This window comes from Chamaea fasciata, unplaced genomic scaffold, assembly GCF_029207755.1.
Source record: "Chamaea fasciata isolate MVZ Bird 193981 ecotype frontalis unplaced genomic scaffold, bChaFas1.0.hap1 SCAF_9, whole genome shotgun sequence".
NCBI lineage: Eukaryota > Metazoa > Chordata > Aves > Passeriformes > Sylviidae > Chamaea > Chamaea fasciata.
Window position 1 is genome coordinate 4,766,115 of NW_027094094.1, and position 15,888 is coordinate 4,782,002.

The 15,888-nt window shown below is 42.0% G+C and overlaps 1 protein-coding gene across 10 annotated transcripts in view; it reads left to right on the plus strand.

The window, feature by feature from the left end:
• FGFR2 (fibroblast growth factor receptor 2) overlaps positions 1 to 15,888 on the plus strand; it is an 81,398-nt gene that overhangs the window by 47,027 nt on the left and 18,483 nt on the right. For 3 of the 10 annotated variants that reach the window (XM_066190792.1, XM_066190795.1, XM_066190797.1), the window contains 3 exons: positions 3,656 to 3,846; positions 4,695 to 4,842; positions 9,061 to 9,263. In XM_066190792.1, the coding sequence (XP_066046889.1) occupies positions 3,656 to 3,846; positions 4,695 to 4,842; positions 9,061 to 9,263 (542 nt within the window). Of the gene's footprint in view, positions 1 to 3,655; positions 3,847 to 4,694; positions 4,843 to 6,726; positions 6,872 to 9,060; positions 9,264 to 15,888 lie in introns of all 10 variants that reach the window. The other 7 variants (XM_066190793.1, XM_066190796.1, XM_066190798.1 and 4 more) reach the window with 3 other exon arrangements.

The following is a 15,888-nucleotide window of genomic DNA, read 5'->3' on the forward strand; positions in this document are numbered from 1 at the left end:
GCCAGCAAAACAACCTGGAAATAAAGCCAAGGATGGGGAAGAGATGAGGCCCTTTTGTAGGAATCATCTGTTCAGGGGCTTAAATTCCTTGAAGAGCCAGTTCTCAGGATTCCTTGGGGCTCCAATAGTAATTTCCAGCAGCAGGGCAGGCTCCCACCATCTCTGGGGGTCCTGCAGTGCTTAGAACTCCCTGGGGAGCTCCTTCCATTTTGCCAGGTTTTTTGGAACTTCGAATTCTCCAGCTTTCCTGGATTCTTTGTAGTTTTATCTCTTGGAGGGAGGTATTTTGAAGTTTTAACATTAACAGGCTAAATGACAGTTTACTCTAAGCTTTTGGGCAAGGTCTCATCCCTTCAGATAGCGACTCTGTTTGTCTGCAGATAAGTGAGCAGAAATGCTCAAGCCCTGGGCACTTTTATGGTGGTGTAAAATTTAGGTGCTTGTGGCCTTGAATCTGATAATTCCTCACGTGAGCAATCATTTTGACTCTGTCTTTTGTAGATAACTGATTGCGCACATGGGGATGATGTTGGTTTAGCTGCAAGCTGGTGTCTGTCTCTTATGGTGGGATCCAGCACGAAGCATGCTGGGGGTGATTTTCTGTATTATAGCATATGTTTTTGACTTGATTTTATAACAAACTGTGTCAGCAGTGAGATGGTAACACTGAAATTTCAGTGTTCAGGCAGCAAAGATTTATTTCTCAAGGTGGTTCTTCAATATTAATGAACAAGAGGAATAGTGAAATCAGGTTCCAGAGCTATGAGATTTGTTGCCAGCTTGTTTTGTATGAAAATACTGTTTAAATAAGTAGAGATGTATATGGTCACCATGTTTTAGTGATGATCCTGATTATAATTATTAGGTAATGATAAAATCACTTTCACCAGCCTTTAAGATTTTTTTCAAAGGCAACTTTGACTCCTTTGCTGGTGTTCAGTAAAAAGGAACACGCTGTTCCCATCTAATATTGGTTTGAGTTATTTATTAGTTAATGCAGCTAGTTGTTTGAGTGATGATATCTGCTTACAAATGTACAGCTTGTATTTTACATGCTGAACAGTGATGTGAGATTTATGAATATGGCTTTGACAGTACCTGTGCTTAACAGAGTCCTTAGATGTGCGTGGGTTTGCGGAGAAATAGGATAACTTCAGGATGTTTTGGGATAATTAACTAATAATGAAATTAGTATTTCCAAGAAAATGCGCTGTACAAAATTAAGCTTGGTCATTGGCAATTAGTGGAAGTTTCTTTGTAGTTATTTTCCCCAATCCTGAGTGTATTCTGTGTTTTCTTTGGACCTCAGGTTTGCCACGAAGCCCTGCTGGATTTGCATGGTGATGGTTTTGTTCTCCTGTGCTGTTTGCCTGTGCGGGCACAGGACTCCCCTCTGCTGAAGTGGGGGAGTTGGTAGACACTGATCCATATGTGGGAGGGCAACCAATGTTTATTTTTAACACATTTGCCTTTAGAGAAGAAATTTCACAAACAGCCATGCATATATACCCATCCATATGCACACGCTTTAATTTTTTTAAATTAAATTGGGGACCAAGAATGTGAGAACTCTGCTTTTACTCCTTTGCTTTGGCTCCTCTTTTTTGGTAGAGGAAATGCTTGACAGTCGTCAATGAAAGATTAAATCATTGATGGCTATTGGGATAAACTAAACACATCTCATGTGTGGATGCTGGCATAGTAGGAACTTTTCCAAGATGTTTCAGGCCTCGTTCTCTGGTTTGTTAAAGGGCAGAGAATAAGGTCACAAAGGAAATCAAACCCTGATGTGGAGAAATGAAACATGAGGCCTACTGACTTCTAAAAAACATTTTAAATAACATTCTCTAAGGTTTCATTTTATACCGAAGGCAGCTGTAATAAGTTTTGGAAGATGGTGTAAGGTTTCTATTAGAGAGAGATTTTTGCTTGCTGTTTTTGTACCCAAATGAAGGAACGAGGGAGATGGAATTAGAGCTTATTTAGTATAAGGTGAGAAACTAAAAGTTCTCTCCAGAACTGTAAAATAATAATATATATGTTCTAATGCAATTTACAAATTAAAAAATATGAAACCGTTCCTAGATCTTCGAAAATGGCACACATAGCCATGGAATAATTTAGTAACTGCAATGCAAATGCACTTTTGCCACAAGTAAAATAAGACTGCTGCTTTGTAGTGTGCTGCCAGCATAGCCTCAGTGAATAAATTCCCAGTAGATGTTTGCTGCATGCCAAATATATTGGACTGTATAAAAGATCCCATTGTTCAATGGCATCATTATTTGCTATTATACTCACAATGTTTGCTTGTGAAACAATTTATTGGAGCCCAGTATGTTTAAGAAGGAACGCTTGGTTTGAAATTCAGCTGATTTGGCTCGTAATGTCAGAGCTTTTACAGTGTGTAGCCTCTAAAAATAAATATTTAGGTCTGCTGTTTTTTACTTATCTTTGAAAGAATTCCTGGAGCAGGAGAGAACAGGGAGCTGAGGCTGGGGATGGGCAGTGAGCATTTCACTTCTGATTCATAGAATTGTTTAGATTGGAGAAGCCCCCTGAAATCATTGAGTCCAACCATTAACCCAGCACTGTCAAGGCCACCACTAAACCACGTCCCCAGGTGTCACAGCTACACACATGACTTTCAGATGGCCTCCCTGGGCAGCCTGTTCCAAAACCGAGCAACCCTTTTGGCGAGGGAATTTTCCCTGATATCCGATCTCTAATCCTCCCCTGGCACAACCCGAGGCCATTTCCTCTGCTCCTGTCACTTGTCACCTGTGAGAAGAGCCTGACTCCCACCTGGCTAAAACCTCCTGTCAGGGAGTTGTAGAGAGTGAGAAGGTCCCTCCTGAACCTCCTTTTCTCCAGGCTAAACAACCCCAGGTCCCTCAGCTGCTCCCCTTGAGAGGTTGACTGAAAATGTGTGAGAAATGCTTATGCATGGGCATAGACTAGAAGCTGAATTGGCTCACATTAAACACACTTCATTTTTTCCAGAGAATTCTATATTTCCCTGCGTCTTGGTGAGAATAAGAATGAAGCAGTGTTTCTGCTGCTGTGTCTGGGTGAAGCAGGGAGCAGTGGTGGCGGTGGCATTGATTAGAGCGTTTTAGGAAGTTGAGCTGCCTGCTTTGTGCGTCCTGCACTCTGAGGCTTCTGCTGCTACTTTTGGGAAACTGCCTTTGGTTTATTTTAACGCGTTTTTAAAATTAATCAATAATATTTCTTCCAAATAGGTGGAGGCCTAGTCGAATCAAGATGTTTTAGAACTCAGAGGTAACTTTAGTACAGTAGCTTAAAAAAACCCAAAAAAAACCCCAAAAAAACAAAACAAACAAAAGGAGATATTTTACCTAATTAGGGCTGAGTTAAACAAGTGAGTGAAGTGTTTAAGCAGGGTTTCGCCCCCTCCCCCCAAAAATGTCAATTCTTTAAATTACAAGTGTAGCACTCAAGCCATCTCCTCTGAACCGCAGGTTTTGTTACGCGCTTTGGCTGCGGCGTTACTTCGGAGGAGTCGGCCAACAAGCTTACAGGGCTTTTTGGCTGGGGTTCACTTACAGTTTTCTTGGCAGCCCTGCTTATTTATGCATCTTTATTTCTCTCCCTTTCTCTCTCCCTCCTTCCCTCCCGTTCCCTGCCGGAGCAGAGCGCTCCCCTCACCGGCCCATCCTGCAGGCCGGGCTCCCCGCCAACGCCTCGGCCGTGGTCGGGGGAGATGTCGAGTTTGTCTGCAAGGTCTACAGCGATGCCCAGCCCCACATCCAGTGGATCAAGCACGTGGAGAGGAATGGCAGTAAATACGGGCCAGATGGGCTGCCCTACCTGCAGGTGTTAAAGGTGAGGCCCCGCAGATGCCGGCAGTGGTGAAGCGTCCTTTAGAGCGCAGTGTTTGTTTGGTGTGAATCCCAGGATCTCCAGTTCTGGGCTTCTTTTGAAAGTGGAGATGTTTATGTTATAAATAGATAAACATTTGCTTGCCTGAATGCTAACTGTGCAGCTTATAGACATTGTTTACTCCTTTTTGCTTCCACGAAAAGTCCTTTATATCTTAATGTTTTCAGGCATGACTCCTCCAGAAAAAAATTGAAAATCCTTCTAAAGGACATCACTGACATTTTTGTATGGGCAGAAAGCATCCAAAACATACATGGGACAATCTGCTCCATTTCTTTCATGTTTCTTCAGCCTCTTGATTTCAAAGTAACGTGGCAGCTGCAGCCAAAAGCTTGCTGGAGGACTGGGCTGTCTGGATGCTGAGCCTGCAGAGATGTCTGGTTTGGAGCAGTGTATTGGTACTGTCATTCCTGCCAGTGTGGAGCAAGCCTGACCAGGGAAACTGAAGTTTTCCAAGCTGGGTGGCATTGCCGAAACTCTGACAGGCAGGACAGCCAGCTCTGGACCTGCTTGTCCCATGCAGTACCTGCCTAGGTGGATTTTTTTTTCCCCCATGCTGCTGTTTTCTAACTCCTCGTGCGATGCTTCGGATGTAAGAAAACCAAACAACAACGACCGAAAGGAAACCAAAATAAACCCCAAAACCCAACATATTCCAACCCCAAACCCTTCAATGTTTAGAGGCTGATGTGGAATATTCTGGTGACATGTTGGTGGTGGGACCATAGACAGATTGGTGTCCATTCTGGGCAGCAGTGACGTTGTTCTCCTGTGTTATTGGTCTATTCTAGCACTCGGGGATAAATAATTCCAATGCTGAGGTGCTGACACTGTTCAATGTGACAGAGGCGGACGCTGGAGAATATATTTGTAAGGTCTCCAATTATATAGGGGAGGCCAACCAGTCTGCCTGGCTCTCTGTTCTGCCAAGCCTACAAGGTAACAACGTTTTTTAAAGCAAGCTGGAAAAAAAATGGTGCTTTGGGAGACTGCAGGCAGCTTGTAGGATACTCTCTGGCCTTGGTGGTATTTGTGTAATCCTCCTTTGGTGATGCAGCTGGTGTTACACCAGCAGCCATGGAAAAATTCCCACAATAGTCTCTGTGTACCAGAAGCACTGCTTTGGTTTCTGATGCTGATCTTTATTCTCTCTTTGGTGTCTTTGTGTCTGCATGTGTGTGTGTCCAGTTTTGTTGTTAATTCTGCATACTCTGCAGTTCACACAGAGGGTACTCACAGAGTAAGGTAATTACACCCCAGTAGTGTGTATTTATGTATACACATAGGTGTGTATATATGTGACCTGCTCACATAAATACCCACTGGAGCATAAATCAGGTCAGTTTAGTCACTTTAACTTCCCACCTTGCCTGTGACTGTGCAGGTGGGAGGGTTTTTCCAGGGCTTACTCACCCATTACTAACTGGGTTTTACTCAGCAGTAACAATAAAGACAGGCAACTGTGTGAGTACAGCCCACAACTAAATTTACCTCAGAATGGTCCAATAAAAACGTTTTTATTGCCTAATTGTGTATTTCAAAGTAGCATTTTTGAATGGAACAGAGATCAAAAGTAGCAAACATTAATTTCTCTAAACTTCCATCACTGAGGCCTTGATGCTGATGACCTGATGTGCCCATCTTGGGGCAGCTGGGAAGTTCCAGACTGTCGCCGGTAGGGACACGAAAGAACCACACTCACTCAGGTTCAGAGGTGAGCAGAGAGAGAGAAAGTTTATTATTATTTGTGATTTAAATAGGATTTGGAGTTTGGTCAAGGATTGGTAGATGAGAGGAACACCTTTCCGACCCCAGTGGTCAGTTCAGCAGTCCATCACAGACTGGAATGAAAACAATCGACTTGTTTATGTTACATTCGTGTGAGACTCCACTAGAAATATGTAAACAGTTATCAGAAGGCTAAAAAATCAGGATGACACCAGACCTAAGATTTACTCCATTTGTATGAATTTGGATAATCACTGGTACCTGGATTGGTGCACAATGTCAAGACAAGAAGTCTGGAAGATGTAAAAACCTCAAAACTTGCAGAGTTTTTTTCCCCTCAATCTTTAAGATGTAGAAAAATATATTTTATTTCCATCTCCTGGTTCTCAAATCTTTGAAGTCCTTTCTCTCCCACCTGTGAGAGCCACAACTGAGCAAGATCTCTGATTTTTGAGCAAGAGTTGGGATACTTTCCACTGTGCTTCTAAGCAGACCACCAAATAATTCCAGATTTGAGGTTTAAGCAAGATTTGGCAACTCTTCACAATGTACAGTAGTAGTTTCTACTTGAAAATTTAGTGCAGTGGGTGATGCAAGGATCATACACAGTCTAAGACAGCTACTAAGTTGTCATTTGGAGCAGAATTCACCCTTTAAAAAATCATTTTAGTGTATGCTTTTATGGCAGATTCTTTCTTCTGAAACAGGTATCTACACGTGAAGGATCCAATGTTCTGTCCTACTTCATTTTCTCTTTGTTTTTCTTTCCACTTTCTCTTGTTATAAAAGAAGAAGGAGAAAAAAAAACCAAAACAAACAACATTTGTGGGTGAATTTTTCCATGTCTTTTGATTGCATGCATGTTTAGGTGGTGAGTTTAGGTCTGGTGAAGGGTGTTGATTACTTTCTGAGGTGAGCTGGGATCTGTTGGTAAACGCCTTTTGGACGAGGGATTGTGGATGGGGAAAGGAGCTTTGCATCTCTCCACCTCTGCCTTTACCAAGTGCAAAGCCCTGTGGCTCCACCTCCCTATCCACAAAAATTCTCTCAGTGTCTAGCTTTTTTCTCTTGCTTCCCTCTTTGTTTTTTTTTTAGGCTGCCGGTGTTAACACCACGGACAAAGAAATTGAGGTTCTCTATATACGGAATGTAACTTTTGAGGATGCTGGGGAGTATACATGCTTGGCGGGTAATTCTATTGGGATATCCTTTCACACTGCATGGTTGACAGTTCTGCCAGGTATACACTGCTCTCTTTCCGTGGTTTTTCCTCTTTTTTTTTCCCTCCCCCTCCCCTTGTTGATTGCTGCAGAATTAGCACGGCTTCTGTCTCAAAAAAAAAGGACTTTTACAATGATTTTGGCTTTTTAAGAGGAGCTGTCTCGAGCCAGTGAGTTGTTCTGTCACGTATTTGCAACTCCAAAAACCAAACAGCAACAAGAACGAAAAAGGGAGTGGAATGTGTGGCTATTGCACTTAATTGAAATGTTTTTACATCATCAGAAATGCTAAGGAGCTGCGCTTCCTTAGCGCTTCAATGAGACAACTGAAAACCAGCCCATAAATCATTGTAAACATTTCAAGAGGATGAAATTCAGTTCGTTATGGAGTTTGGAACTAATTTGGCAATAGTTATGTAATGGTTCATTAAAATACCTGAGCTATTCAGTGTACTTCAATTCTGTTTTACCTATCATGCAAATCTCTCATGGAAATTCCAATTTCAATGCCAGAGGATCATGTACAGAAGCAGTGCCTTCCATATCTTGGGAATCGGCTCGGTGCATCTTTGAACATTGCATGCTCTAAGAGAACAAGTAGTCATTTGCTTTTACTGCAAAGCATGTCTTGCTGTTCTGGGGTTGATGATGTTTCTGTCCTTAAAAGAAACAAACATCAATGTGCTTTATTGCCTGAAAATTGTTATCAGCTGTTAGAAGATGTAACCATAGTTGGTTTTGACATTGGTCAGATTTTCTCATTTATAACTGTTGGCAGCTGCCTCAGGAGTTCCTTTGGAAAAAAAACATGAACCACCTGAGGTTTGCTGGGTCATCTTGTGCTTAGCATTTATTAATTGTTAATCCTAAGTAAGAGGTACAAAACCTGCATGTGCATATTGGTGAGGTTCACGGTGCGGGACTTAAACGTTCCCACTGTCTGCAGGTAATTTTTTACCTTTTATTGAAATATCCTGAACAAGGCAGCTTTGTTCCATCTCATTCTGAACCGAGCCCCGAGCCTGTGAGGTGTCACCAAGCAGGCAGAGCAGTGCTTGTGTAGAGCTTGCTTCTGCTGGCAGTGTTTGCATTTTGCAAGTGCTTGAACAGCATTTCTTTTTTTTTTTTTTTCTTTTTTCTTTTTTTTTTTTTTTAACCAATTTTCTTGAACAAAGTATTTTTATAAGCCTGGAAAGGCACGAGAAAATTTCGGCTTGAAACATGCATTGCTTGCGGAGTGACCGCTGATGGCTGTGGAATGCTGTTTATCCGGGGGTTGAATCCCAGATAAGGGATTAGGGACACTGTTTGCACATATAACTGTCTTGAAGATAGCTTCAAAATGGTTTCAATCAGAGTAACAGCTCTGCAGAACCACTCCCTCCAAAATCTAATCTCATAGGCCAGTAACCACTGATGAGGTTACTTGAAAGACCGCAGTCCTCACAGAAGAGGGCTCGTTAATTAACGTGTTGCTGGCAATTTGGATTTTTTTTTTTTTTTCACTTCAATTATGCTTTTTAATCCAGCACTGGGCTCCTCAAAGGACCTCAGGGGAGTTGGGCACCCAGCATTAAGCACAGCTGGTTAAGCAGCCAGGGTCCTTGAAACCCTTTTGAAACTCCTAAACTGAGTTTATAGATGTGATTGGGGGACTGATTCATCCTCTGTATTTTGAGATCCTACTGAAAATTTTGAATGGACAGGCAGACTCAAGCCCAAACATTTATTTTCAAATTTAGACACATTTCATTCAGGCTAACTAACTTACAGTTTTATCTTTTGATGTGCTTTTGTGTGGTTCACAAGAATTGCAGCACTTTTAAAGTTTGTCTCAAGCAACAAAATAAACCTGAGCCTAGTTTGAACAGTTTTTACTTCCCTCTAAAATGATCCTTGATCATGCAATATTTCAATGTGTATCTAAGTACCTACCTAGGCAGTCACATGTATATGTTTGTGTACATATACGTAGTTGCACAAGCTCACACTCAGTGCAAACTGAGGAATTGTAATGGAAATCAAAGCGGTAATCTGGAGAAAAAAGAATGCTCTTAGATTGCAAGATGGCCTGAACATTCAGTGTTCTGAATACCACACAAGAACTGGTTCTATTCTACCATGACTTGCTCCAAGTGCCGAACGCTGCCCGTTCCCTGTGCTAACCCTGTGGCGTGATTGTTCCCCTCCTGAAACCTTCTCCATCCAGCTCCTGAGAAAGAAAAGGAATACCCAACCTCTCCAGACTACGTGGAAATAGCCATTTACTGCATCGGGGTGTTCCTGATAGCCTGCATGGTGCTGACGGTGGTCCTGTGCCGCATGAAGAACACCACCAAGAAGCCGGATTTCAGCAGCCAGCCCGCCGTGCACAAGCTCACCAAGCGAATCCCCCTGCGCAGACAGGTAACAGAAAGTAGATAAAGAGTTTCAAAAAACTTTCTTCCTAACCCCGACAACCAAGCCAGCACGTCCTTCCGCTGAGAGCTTTGGAAAGGGAAATGAGGAAATCAATAAATTGTATCAGGTTGGGGTAGGGGTGGAATGGAGAGAACGTCTTAGCACAGCGATGTGTGTCTCAAGTAAATCGGGGCAGGGCTGTTAATGAGGAGAGAAATGTAAAAACTATATTAACAGTCTGTAAATGGAAAAAAAAAATTGTATTTCCAGTGTTTTGGGGCCTGATCCCACGGCTTGTTGGAGTCAATGGAAAAAATGTTACTGCCTTAATGGGCTTTGGAACAGAATTAATTGTATATTTATGATGTTTCTAAGGTGATTATTATTGTGGTAACTAGGTACCAGATACAGAGAGGTATTTTTCAGGAAGGCATTTGAAGACCAAGGGGAGGGAGTTTCATAGCCAGGCATCCAGAAAACACCCCAAAATAGAAAAAAGACTGTAGTAAAGTAAAAATAGGGGAGATACTATATCAAATCTTGGACAGCTCGATTAAGATAATGATGCTTTTGAGCAAGAAACAAAAGCAAGTGCCAGATTTAAAATGCACACAACACCATCACATGAAATGTATTTTACAATTGCTTGTAGCTGGCAATGAGCATTTCTGGAGAAGGGTGATGCCACGAGCAACAAACCAGTTGTACAAGTAACAGGACTTTGGCTTTATCACAGGCCACCACTTGCCAAAACAGCCTCCATTCCCACATACTGTCCTCTCCTGGAGGATTTGTGGTGCTTGTAGAAGTAGAAGCTGGAGTTTAATAGGTTTTGATTTTCTTGCAGTAGGTCTTGAGGCCAGACCTCTGCAGCCCCAGGTTTCAGCCCTGCAGGATGAGGGATGTTGGAATCTGAGGCTGTGGTTCACCTCAACAGCCAAAAAATCACTGTCTAGTGGGGCTGGCCAGGGAATTGGGATATGAGGGTTCACTTTGTGCCCATCTGCACCATGAGTAAGTGGTGCAGGATTTCTGCAGATTTTTTTTTACAGCCTGTCCAGAATATTGTCACTGTCAGAGTAATGCATGTACCCTAGAAAGGGTTCTTCAGCATGGGTAAGTGTTCGAAATGAGATACATGGGCACACAGAGTGGGTGATCCTGAACAGCATTACATTTTTCTGGACCCTTGTTGCATGAATTTCCTTGGATAAAATTCCAGGGAGTGGAATACTTTAGCTGCCTTCCTCTGAATTCAGTATTTTATAGAATCTTGAGGTGGGGCACCTGAACTTTTTTCAATCTGAAAGATATTTGGTTTGTCTTACGAGCAAAAAATGTTAATTCTTATTTTTTCCCGACTTTCTTTGCCACTTTACGTTGTTTTGTTTTGGGTTTTTGTTTGTTTGTTTTTGGTTTTGTTTTCTGTAATTTTATGATTTTACTCATTTGCTTGAGTATCACAGGGACAAAGAGGGACTTTTCACTCTGAGTGTGTCAGAAAGAGTGATGAGAAGCCCTCAGCTCAATTCACTCATCTCTCTGGCTAGAAATCTGTGTAGCTTTCTGGACAAAGAAAGCCTTTCAGATGTTGTGTGCTTAGCCAGAGAGAGAGAGAGAGATCAACTGCTTAGATAGGAGACATTTATTAGATTTCTGCCTGAATATAAAAGCCTAATGACTCAGAGATAAGTTGATGGTATAAAAAATATCTAGGGTTTGGTGCAGGCTCAGTTGTGTCAGCTGGAAGTGGCTCCTCAGGGAGAAGAGTGTTATTTCATTGCGTGTGACAGCAGTGCCAACCACTGCCCTCAGTTTGGCTATTTATCCTTAAATGATGCAATATGGACCTTCTCCAAAGCTATTGTTTTCACAGAGGAAAGAAACTGTCTTACAGCATGTTTGTCACGTTGGGTTTGATCAATTTATTTCAGTATTTTTGCTTTTTTTCTTTTAGCCGAAGTGGCATTTCGATTTTAAAACTGGGAATACTGTTTTGGAAAAAGATTTATATTTGAAAGTGCAAATGCTGTTTCAACCCCTAAGCAAAAATCCCACTACTCCCACTTGTTCCTGGTACTGTTTTGTTAGCAGCAGTTGCTCACTGAAGGTCTCTCTGCTTTTGTGTCTGCATGGAAGAAAATGTAACCACTGTAAGCATTGTCTGAAATCTGTATTTCTGGTTTGATTATTTCACTGGACAGCTTGCAAAGGCAGGATGAGACAAGCAGTCCCTGAAGATTTGCTTGTGAATATTCCTTAATTTCTCCTTGATGCTGAGGCTGCAGCAGCTCTTTAGTTTCTGCATCTTTTAAAAAGATAGCTTTGGATTTCAGGGCTGTTGTCACAAGTGATGAAGAGCTGAAAAATAATCCAGATGTTTTATTTAAAGGGGTGTGTGTTTCTGGATCATTCAACCCCGTTTTATTGTGCCACCAAGCTCACTTTGTTTCAGTTTATTTGTGTTTCAGAGGATTGTATTTAAACTTGGTGGGGTTTTGTCACTAAGCCTTTATTTATCTGGGGATGACAGAAGTTCTCCCTTTGTGCTGTGTGTGGGAGGGATGAGGTGGGAGGGTGGGAGATGCTCGTGGCAGGTAGGCTGTGAGAATGGGGCAGGGATCCAGGGCTGGGTGATGGGATTTGCTGGAATTCCAGAGAAATGAGGCCACAGATTGGGAAATTCTTGATATTGTTTTCAAAGCTCTGCTGCTGCTGCTGGGTCAGGGTCCCTGAGGGTCTGGGTTGGAAAATAATCCTGCTTCACAGAGAGACGTTTGCACGGCTCTGATGCCATCTTGTCTGAGCAGGAGAAGAGTCTTGCTGAGTGACATATGGTTCGGTTTGGATCCTCCTGCACTGTTTAGCCTGAGCTACCACAGGATTTTATCATTCCCCACATGCAGGCGTTTTTCTCCTGCCAAAATGCGGTTCTTTTCACATTTGTAGGAAGGGTCAGGATGAAGTCAGGAATTATCAGTTCCCATCCCCTACAATCCTCATCCTCACCAGGATCTGGTGCTCAGTTTTCAGGTTTTTCCAGAAAATTCCAGCAGGCTCTTTTCATCAAAGCAGTTCAAGTGTTACCCATGGTCTGCATGGAGGTACCAGCTTGAGAGGGAGAGGATGAAGAATTTGTGGGATTGAGCCTCACAAGCTGTTTTGCGGGACAGGTTTTAAGTGACAGGGCCACTGAACCAAAAGAGTCAAGAGGAGCCTTCAATAGCATGTAGACCTATTTTGTAGAACCTTTATTTTAACAGATAAATTATAATTGAAGCAGCCAAAAAGACAGTCCCGTCTCTTGTGACTTGCTCAAAGTCAAGCACAAATGTTTGTCGTCACTGAAGGTTTTTGTTACGGCTGTCACAGTCCATCTGTCAAATTTGGACCCCCTCAACATGTGTGTTTCTTAAATAGGAAGTAATGGTCTTTTTTATGCTTAGTATTACACTCCCGTTAATTTATGTCTATTGTTGTTGTGGAGTCTAATCCTTCATAAAGATGTAATGGGTGTGTTTGTGATGAACAAAGACTGATGGGTTTAAAGCAAGGCTTGAGCTTGCCGAGCAGAAGAGTTCAAAATGGTAGTTCAGTAATCCAAAATGATGATGGCAGCTGGAATGTGAAAAAAAAAGAAAAGTGATCAGGAAAAAGGAAAGTAGTGTAGTATTTCATGTAATATTGAGCAGTAAAATGATCATTTTTTTTAGAGGAATGGACTTAAGTACAAAGATTAATACACAACTGTCAGTAAGATATTGTTGAATGGAATCTACCTTAAGTATTCATGTTACTTTTTTCTCTCTGCTTGGATTTTTCTATATGGAAATCGCTGTCTTTTCTAATGCTACTTATTGGATATTATTTTGTGTATAAGTGTTTCCAAATGAGTTTCCAAAAGCGTTTCGTGGAGGGGTGGTGCATGTGTTTAAAATGTCAGCACTTAACATTAGGATTACTCAGTTTTGTGCAGTGCATTTAACCTTATATTTTCCTGCATCTGGTCACTCAGATGGGCTGTTTCTACCAGCTGCTAGCCGCATTATTTACTAATTATAATATACAAATATGCATATGATTTCAAATTAACTTTTCCAGCAGAGCCTTCAAAAAGGCTGACAGTTATAGGAAATCACTGCATGCCTGCTAAAATGTCCCAGCATGAATGCCAGAACTGACAGATCTAGGCTCCAGGACATGGTATGAATTATCAGTGGAGGAAAACACCCTTCATAATCAATTACAGACAATTACACACTGCTCTGCAGCTGATTTTGCCACATGGCATTTAAAGATTCCAGCAAAGATTTGTTTGTTTTAAATGCTCCGCTGCTTAGAAATGCTTGTAAAGCATTAACTGAGAGCTGATTAAACACAGTGTATTGGCCAGAGGAAGAAGATGGAGTTAAAATAGGGATATAATCATGCACTGATGGGTGAGGTTTGGGCGCAGTGAGCTTTCCTCCTTCTCGAGGGCAGATACGGAGCTAAAGGTGTGTCTGAGGCTGGTGCTGTTCTCACTCCTGGCCTGCTAAAAGCACAAAAGAAGCACACAAGGAATATTTTCTGGAGGAGCTCTGCCTTCCTGTTGAGGTTAACACGTACCATAATGGTTCCTTCAGTGCTCTGCTCAACTCAAGCTGACCTTGACCTTTCTTGCTTTAATTAAGCGCTCAAAACACCTCCCTAGTGCAGTGTCATCACTTAAAACAGGGTGTCAGCACACTGAGGGGGCCCCCCAAGATGTTTAATTCACCTACAGCAGGTGAACCTCCATGGTGAGGGGTTGGAGAGCAGAGCTGCATGTGGCAAGCTAGAAAAAAAAAAAAAAAGGAAAATAAGCATATAGAAAGCTGCCACTTAAATGTAGATTAAAGCTGACCATGTCTACTGACCTTGGAATAGGTAGGATTTTCCTCAGTCTTTTATAGTGTGCTCTAAGGCAGTGAAAAAAAAAGGATGCTTGAGGGAGGAGACCAAAGGTTAATTCTTTCTTATTGCAGGAAAGGTGAGAGGCCATTTCCAAACAGAAAATCTCCCCCAGCCACAGGCCAGGCTCGGTTGGCTTCATCTTTTCTGGAGCAGATTTTTATAGCCCTTGAGCTCCTGTAACTCCTTGTACTGCTCCAGTTAATCAATCAGGAGAATATTCCCTGGGAGTACAGTCCATTTGTCTTCTCCCAGACACGGGGTAGCTCCTCTGGATTTCTCATCATTCCTATTCACATTAATGCACTTTTTGGTTACCTCCAGTGTCTCTGGCCCATCACACAGTTCTGCTGTGAAGTAAACACTTCGAGTAGTGTTAAAAGGGAAACTGGCAGAGCCTTTAATCTGCTTTTTTCTATACATTATTGCTATTTAAGCTCTGTGTTTAAAATGCATCACCGGAGTATTTCAGTTTATTGCAAGTTTATATTTATAGGCTTTAACCAGGCTAAGGCTGCTGAATGGTGAGTGTAAAAACTAGTGAAAAGGTGAAACCCTGGAAGAGATCCAGGCAGTGTCTAGTACAATTATTGTATTCATAAAAAAAGAAACCCCAAAAAACAAGACCCCAGAACCCAGAATTCTGGACATTTCTGATATCTAAGGTATCTAAATTTTGTGGCTTCACTCCTGTGCCTTTCTGTCTCTTGAAAACAGTGGCTGTAATGGCAAAGATAGACGTGAAAGTAAAGGGAATGTTAATTAATAAAGAGTGGAAGAATCAAGACTTGAATGAAGATCTTGGTAGAATGATGGAGAATAGTAAGTAGATTTTGGAAGGAAGTGGTCATAGAGTATTGATAGGTTTGTGGTGAGAGATGAAAAAATGGAAGCCAGAAATAACAGAGAAGTGGAATTCAGGAAAGTAGCGTTGGGGTCAGAGGAGCTGCCTCATTGGAGATTTGTACATTTCTTGGTGCTGAGCTGGTTCATTCTGTGAAGCATCATTTTCAAACTGAACTGAAATCATGAAAATGACCCAAAAAAAAAAAAAAAGGCAGATCAGATTCCAGCCCTCTGGTCCAGCAGGTGAGTTCCCCTCTGCAGGCTGGGCCTGGCAGCACCTCTCTCTCTCAGGACTCCATTCAGTATTCTCTCACTAATTTATTTACAACTCCATAGTCTGCCTTAATAGTACTTTCCTGTTTGCATCCCAAGTGGTCACTGGATTTATTTTCCTGGAGGAATGTGCCAGGTACTTATATTTGCTGAAAGTAAATATTAACATTTGTGATGGTGGGATGAATGAGGCAGAAGGAGTCCACCTTTCTTTTTTTGAATGGTGGCCTTGTGTTTGTGCAGTTTCACTCTTTCCATGGACACCGCATCTTGCGTGCAGGAGCTGTTTCTGATAGCAGGAAAGGTCTGTCAGCTGCAAATCTGGTTACCAAGATTAATTTTTTGATAGCAATCCTTAACATTTTTTTCCTTATGAAACCTCTTAACCTCTGGTTTTAGAAAGATGCCTTTTTTTAATCTAAGACCCATGGAACAAAACTGTAGCCTGGTGACATTTTACATAAGCAAACCTGGTGGTAAAGTTAATCCTCATCCAGGTGATGAAGGTGTGGGTACTCTGCTGCTCCAGGCTTCCAGATGGGTCCAAGAGAAGAACCTCCTGCTGCCTGGTGTGAGGATGGGTGCC